At 50.4% G+C, this 7,500-nt stretch overlaps 1 protein-coding gene across 3 annotated transcripts in view; it reads left to right on the top strand.

The window, feature by feature from the left end:
- dlg5a (discs, large homolog 5a (Drosophila)) overlaps positions 1-7,500 on the top strand; it is a 211,297-nt gene that overhangs the window by 148,788 nt on the left and 55,009 nt on the right. For all 3 annotated transcript variants that reach the window (XM_061911763.1, XM_061911764.1, XM_061911765.1), the window contains exons 16-18: positions 3,128-4,120; positions 5,816-5,936; positions 6,028-6,172. In XM_061911763.1, the coding sequence (XP_061767747.1) occupies positions 3,128-4,120; positions 5,816-5,936; positions 6,028-6,172 (1,259 nt within the window). The remainder of the gene's footprint in view (positions 1-3,127; positions 4,121-5,815; positions 5,937-6,027; positions 6,173-7,500) is intronic.

Here is a 7,500-nt window from a genome sequence, read left to right on the forward strand (position 1 = left end):
TCTCTGTGCCATGTCTGTCTTAGCATCGCCGGTCAAATGTGGAGACACTCTGGCACATTCAATGGGGGTCTGGCGGCAGATTTCTTGCCAGTGGTGCAACTTGAATCCCTCCCTGTTAGTGTTGTTACACCCTCCGACAACACACCGTCGAGGCATGATGTCTCCAAGGTTCCAAAAAATAGTCAAAAAAACGGAAAATAACAGAGCTGAGACCCGGTGTTTGTAATGTGTTGAAAATGAAAATGGCGGGTGTGTTACCTCGGCGACGTCACATTCTGACGTCATCGCCTCCAGACCGATAAACAGAAAGGCGTTTAATTTGCCAAAATTCACCCATTTAGAGTTCGGAAATCGGTTAAAAAAATAGATGGTCTTTTTTCTGCACCATCAAGGTATATATTGACGCTTACATAGGTCTGGTGATAATGTTCCCCTTTAAGAAACTCTGCCCTGACAAAAGAAAACATGTCCGATGAAAAGAGGACGTATGGTCAGTCTGTCTTAGCCCGGTCGCTGCTAGCATCCTAAAAAATAAAGTAGGTAGGTAGGTCTTTATTGTCATTGCAACAAGTACAACGAAACTTTGTTTTCAGCACAAACCTGTTCAAGATTAGACAAACAGTGTACAAGGTTACAGAACAAGAACGCTGATGGGTCGCCGTAAAAAATGGGGAAAAAGGTAAACGCTGGGCAAGGATGAGTAAAAAAATACAAACCAGACTGGGCTCCTAAAGGGGCCCAGTTCGGAGTGAGAAAAAACCTCCATAGCAAAGCACCTATACATATTACAACATACATCTCAAGATATCTAGCAACAGAGGGAAGGTAGTTCAAGGTCATGGTAGTAGGTCGCAGCTCTCAGGCACTGACCATCCATTCATCACCCCTACGGGATTGCGTCGAAGGCGTTGGATTGGGGGACAGGAGGGTGTATGTGTGGCGGATATTTTTTTGGTGGATGTGTGTGTGTATAACCCCTAGTGTGTCTCTGTTCGGTGGCCTTGATGTATTTTCCGTCGCTAGTCCAAAGTTCACAACAACAGGTGTGTGTCCATGAGAGACAAAAAAGGGAGTTTGTTGTGTCTTCCTGCAGTGATCTTCGGGAGAGTCTCGAAGCCAGGGAAAAAATCCAAGTTAAAATGATTTGTATGCGAGTAAAAATAAAATTTGATTTTCACTCTAAAATTGTCCATGACTGGTCCTCAAAAACTGCGGGGTAGACAGTCTGATGTAATCCACAGTTCTTCCCGCATCCTCCAATCATTTGTGGCAGCTTTGGGGTACTTTGAAGACTGCCAGCAACTTCCAATTTGTCGACAAACCAGAGCAACGCTTACTCCAATCAGCAGAAGTGGACATCTTCACGTCCTCGACAAAAAAGGGTCGCCAGGCACGCGGCACTCCTTCTTCTCCCAAGAGTCCGTCGTGTGTCCAGCAACAACCGCTTTGTCACGACAGCAGGTTCCCCCAAACCCAAGATCTTGTCAATTTTGTTGAGGCCAGTTAAATAGTTCCAATGTTTAGATTTGGAGAGCAGTGCAAAAAAGAGGCAACAAGAAAGTTAAGACAAGACAAAGAAACAAGCAGGAGACAAAAGGGAGAGGAAAGGGGAGCGTCCACCCTCGATGAGTGCAAGAGAGAAAGAGAAAGTTAAATCAATCAATCAATCAATCAATGTTTATTTATATAGCCCCAAATCCCAAATGTCTCAAAGGTCTGCACAAATCATTACGACTACAACATCCTCGGAAGAACCCACAAAAGGGCAAGGAAAACTCACACCCAGTGGGCAGAGAGAATTCACATCCAGTGGGACGCCAGTGACAATGCTGACTATGAGAAACCTTGGAGAGGACCTCAGATGTGGGCAACCCCCCCCCACCCCCTCGAGGGGACCGAAAGCAATGGATGTCGAGCGGGTCTAACGTGATACTGTGAAAGTTCAATCCATAGTGGCTCCAACACAGCCACGAGAGTTCAGTTCAAGCGGATCCAAGACAGCAGCGAGAGTCCCGTCTAACAGGAAACCATCTCAAGCGGAGGCGGATCACCAGCGTAGAGATGTCCCCAACCGATACACAGGCGAGCGGTCCATCCTGGGTCCCGACTCTGGACAGCCAGTACTTCATCCATGGTCATCGGACCAGACCCCCTTCACAAGGGAGGGGGGGACATAGGAGGAAAAAAAAGAAAAGAAGCGGCAGATCAACTGGTCTAAAAAGGAGGTCTATTTAAAGGCTAGAGTATACAGATGAGTTTTAAGGTGAGACTTAAATGCTTCTGTTAAATGTTGATTGGCAACACTAAAATGGTCCCTAGTGTGTGAATGTTGTCTGTCTATCTGTGTTGGCCCTGCGATGAGGTGGCGACTTGTCCAGGGTCTACCCTGCCTTCCGCCCGATTGTAGCTGAGATAGGCGCCAGCGCCCCCCGCCACCCCGAAAGGGAATAAGCGGTAGAAAATGGATGGACTATACTTGGAGCAAATATGTTAGATTAGATTAGATAGTACTTTATTTATTCCGTCAGGAAAATTCAAATTTTCAGCACAATCCCATTCAAGTTTAGACAAACATTACAGGGAGACAGAACAGGATCGCTGACGGGTCTGCCGGCTTCCAGCGCCCCTTACAAAAAAGATGAGATACAGGTAAACAAGGGGGAGGATGGGATAAAAAAAATAGAAGATTCAAATAAAATAAAAAAATCGGTCTTAGCCTGGGCCCTGGAGAGGAGGTGCAGACTGAGGCCAAGGGAAAAAAACAACTCATAGCCATAGCACACATCCCTCTTCCATGTGTGTAAGAGGGAAACATCAAACATCAAAGGACATTAAAGACATTAAAGCAGCAGATACAAGCAGACACTTCTACATACAGCTATGAATATAAAGTAAAAGAAACATATCCACTGTGGTGGCCTCTGGGGTGTTCCACGCCATCGTCCGCTGGGGTGGAGGGAGCATGTAGCAAAGCTTGTAGTAAGAAGCTTTAATGTCAAACCAGTTTTTCAGATCAACAGCAAAATGTCATCAAAGGATCTCATTATTTGTGCCAGTCTGGCTTCATTTAAGTGTGATCCCAACATTCTCAGTCGGTGAGATTTTTGTGTCCTTTTCTGCTCCACAGTTTCTCCCTCACAGCACATCCGGCCAGAACATCTTCGAGTGTCTGCGTGATTCCTGCGAGAAGTCCAACGGGCGCGTCCACCTGTCCGAAATCCACTCGCGGAACAGCCGCAACCTCAGACACAACAGCTCCACGCAGACGGACATCTTCTGCCCCGACGCGGGCGGCATCCCCGTGGAGCGACGCAATCTCCGGGGGGAAGCCGACGAGCTTTACGCCGACATCGGCAAACCGTTCTCCACAGGCTCCCTTCACGCCACCAGCCTGCGGCCGGCTTCTGACTTGGGAACCGGCCGCTACGGCCCCAGCGCCTTCCAGGAGTGCTGCCCCTACACCAAGGCACCTTCCTCTTTGCCCTTTGACCCCGTCTCCGCGCCGGAGTGCCTCGCCACCGAGGCCACCCAGGACAGGAAGCACAGCGGAGGAACGTGGCCCAAGATGGTGGCCGGAGTCATGACGGTCGCACCAGACAACACCGGCTCGGTCACGGCCGCCGCACAGCTCTCGATTTATAAATCGCCCAAGCAGAGGAAGTCCATCTTCGACCCGGACACCTTCAAACGCCCCGAAACGCCCTCCTCTAAGATGGAGTACATGGCGGCCAATCAGATCGCGGCTGCGGCGTCGCACTCCCCGCAACCCTCAAAGGCGGACTCCCTCTCCTCCTCCTCCACTCCCACCCCTCCGACGCCCCCCACCCGCAGCGACTCCTTCAAGTTCAAACATAAACATCAAAGCAGCTCCGCGTCCGACTGCACCATCACGTCGGACGGCAAGGGAGACGCGGCCGTGGCGACGGGCGAACGGGAGCGAGACCGGAACGGAAACCACTACTTCCTGGACGGTAAAGTCCTGACCTCCAGGAAGTCGTGCGACGAGGACATCGGACGCACCAGAGGAGAGGAGCCCGAAGTGAAGAGGCCGCGCCCCAAGTCCGCCCCCGCCCTGCGCCGCAGAATGACGCCACAGACCATCACTCTTCCCTCCTTCCAGGTCGGTCCGTTAAGTGAATGAATACCCAGAAAGACACGCAGGTCTGTGCGCTAAATCACCCGGCTGTGTTCGCCCCATAGCTGGAGTCATGATGCATTTTAGAGGTGTGGGTCCGCGTGGGATCTCAATCCTCAGCCTTCCCGGTAAGGTTTATTCAGGTGTACTGGAGAGGAGGCTACGCCGGATAGTGGAACCTCGGATTCAGGAGGAACAGTGTGGTTTTCGTCCTGGTCGTGGAATTGTGTACCAGCTCTATACTCTCTGCAGGGTTCTTGAGGGTGCATGGGAGTTTGCCCAACCAGTCTACATGTGCTTTGTGGACTTGGAGAAGGCATTGGACCGTGTGGGGAGTGCTCAGAGAGTATGGGGTATCGGACTGTCTCATTGTGGCGGTCCGCTCCCTGTATGATCAGTGCCAGAACTTGGTCCGCATTGCCGGCAGTAAGTCGGTCACGTTTCCAGTGAGGGTTGGACTCCGCCAAGACTGTCCTTTGTCACAGATTCTGTTCATAACTTTTATGGACAAAATTTCTAGGCGCAGTCAAGGCGTTGAGGGGTTCCGGTTTGGTGACCGCAGGATTAGGTCTCTGCTTTTTGCAGATCATGTGGTCCTGATGGCTTCATCTGACCGGGATCTTCAGCTCTCGCTGGATCGGTTCGCAGCGGAGTGTGAAGCGACCGGAATGAGAATCAGCACCTCCAAGTCCGAGTCCGTGGTTCTCGCCCGGAAAAGGGTGGAATGCCATCTCCGGGTTGGGGAGGAGACCCTGCCCCAAGTGGAGGAGTTCAAGTACCTAGGAGTCTTGTTCACGAGTGAGGGAAGAGTGGATCGTGAGATCGACAGGCGGATCGGTGCGGCGTCTTCAGTAATGCGGACGTTGTATCGATCCGTTGTGGTGAAGAAGGACCTGAGCCGGAAGGCAAACCTCTCAATTTACCGGTCGATCTACGTTCCCATCCTCACCTATGGTCATGAGCTTTGGGTCATGACCGAAAGGATAAGATCACGGGTACAAGCGGCCCAAATGAGTTTGGGTCTCTCCCTTAGAGATAGGGTGAGAAGCTCTGCCATCCGGGAGGAACTCAAAGTAAAGCCGCTGCTCCTCCACATCGAGAGGAGCCAGATGAGGTGGTTCGGGCATCTGGTCAGGATGCCACCCCAACGCCTCCCTAGGGAGGTGTTTAGGGCACGTCCAGCTGGTAGGAGGCCACGGGGAAGACCCAGGACACGTTGGGAAGACTATGTCTCCCGGCTGGCCTGGGAACGCCTCGGGATCCCCCGGGAAGAGCTAGACGAAGTGGCTGGGGAAATGGAAGTCTGGGTTTCCCTGCTTAGGTTGTTGCCCCCGCGACTCGACCTCGGATAAGCGGAAGAAGATGGATGGATGGATGGGCCCGCAGAATGGAGACACATCTCGCGTCCTCCCAGCCAGCCAAAAGCTTTCATTTTGTCCAACAATTTACGGCCCCTTCGAGTTGTGCCAGAGGACTTTGCCTTTCCAGCCTGCATGTAAGAGTGATGGATGTTCCCGCCCTCACGCCAGCCAGGAGCTGACTCACTCTCCCGGGCTCAGGAAGTAGACAGACCCCTGAGCGCCAAAGTTTATTTTAAAGATGTTTATGCTGTCTTCTTCCCAAGGTGTCTTTGCCACCCTACAAGGGAGCCTGCTAACCCGTTCCTGTCATCCATCACAGAGCTACACCAACGACGAGCATTCGCCGGAACCCAGAGACATGCTGCGCTCCTCTCCCAGCCGCTCGCACCGGCACAGCGTCGGCTTCGTCCCCACGGTCTACAACGGCACCCTCCCTCCCAGTGAGTCTCTCAAACCTCAAACACTTCCTTGCACAACAACCCCAGCTCCCTTACCCCGCCTTTCTTGACACGCTTGTCTGTTCTCTGTCAGATTCAGCCCACCGGGGTCTGTCTCCTTGCCCCGCCGTGACGGCCGTGATGAGGAATCCCGTGTACACTGTGCGCAGTCATCGTGTTCATACCAGCAACTGTCCATCAGTGGCTTCCCAGATCTGTCACCAGCACGCGCCCACCAGGTTTGCATCCACTTTGCACCTCTCAATGCCTCCCTCTGGTCTGCCATTCTGTCATAATGCTTGGTACAAACCCCGTTTCCATATGAGTTGGGAAATTGTGTTAGATGTAAATATAAACAGAATACAATGATTTGCAAATCCTTTTCAAGCCATATTCAGTTGAATATGCTACAAAGACAACATATTTGATGTTCAAACTGATAACCTTTCCTTTTTTTTTTTTTTGCAAATAATCATTAACTTTAGAATTTGATGCCAGCAACACCTGACAAAGAAGTTGGGAAAGGGGGCAATAAATACTGATAAAGTTGAGGAAAGCTCATCAAACACTTATTTGGAACATCCCACAGGTGTGCACGCTAATTGGGAACAGGTGGGTGCCATGATTGGGTATTGAAACAGCTTTCCCAAAAAATGCTCAGTCTTTCACAAGAAAGGATGGGGCGAGGTACACCCCTTTGTCCACAACTGCGTGAGCAAATAGTCAAACAGTTTAAGAACAACGTTTCTCAAAGTGCAATTGCAAGAAATTTCGGGATTTCAACATCTACGCTCCATAATATCATCAAAAGGTTCAGAGAATCTGGAGAAATCACTCCACGTAAGCGGCATGGCTGGAAACCAACATTGAATGACCGTGACCTTCGATCCCTCAGACGGGACTGTATCAAAAACCGACATCAATCTCTAAAGGATATCTCCACATGGGCTCAGGAACACTTCAGAAAACCACTGTCACTAAATACAGTTGGTCGCTACATCTGTAAGTGCAAGTTAAAGCTCGACTATGCAAAGCGAAAGCCATTTATCAACAACATCCAGGAACGCCGCCAGCTTCTCTGGGACCGAGATCAACTAAGATGGACTGATGCAAATTGGAAAAGTGTTGTGTGGTCTCACATTTGAAATTGTTTTTGGAAATATTCGACATTGTGTCATCTGGACCAAAGGGGAAGCGAACCATTCAGACTGTTATCGACGCAAAGTTGAAAAGCCAGCATCTGTGATGGTATGGGGGTGCATTAGTGCCCAAGGCATGGGTAACTGACCTTGGATCCTTCAGGCGGTACTGCATCAATAACCGACATCAGTGTGTAAGGGATATCACCACACGGGCTCAGGAACACTTCAGAAAACCACTGTCACTAAATACAGTTGGTCGCTACATCCGTAAGTGCTAGTTAAAGCTCTACTATGCAAAGCGAAAGCCATTTATCAACAACATCCAGAAACGCCGCCGGCTTCTCTGGGCCCGAGATCATCTAAGATGGACTGATGCAAAGTGGAAAAGTGTTCTTTGTACTTTGGCACGTGTTGCAGCCGTGAAA

Source organism: Nerophis ophidion, linkage group LG09 (genome assembly GCF_033978795.1).
Source record: "Nerophis ophidion isolate RoL-2023_Sa linkage group LG09, RoL_Noph_v1.0, whole genome shotgun sequence".
NCBI classification, from domain to species: Eukaryota; Metazoa; Chordata; class Actinopteri; order Syngnathiformes; family Syngnathidae; genus Nerophis; species Nerophis ophidion.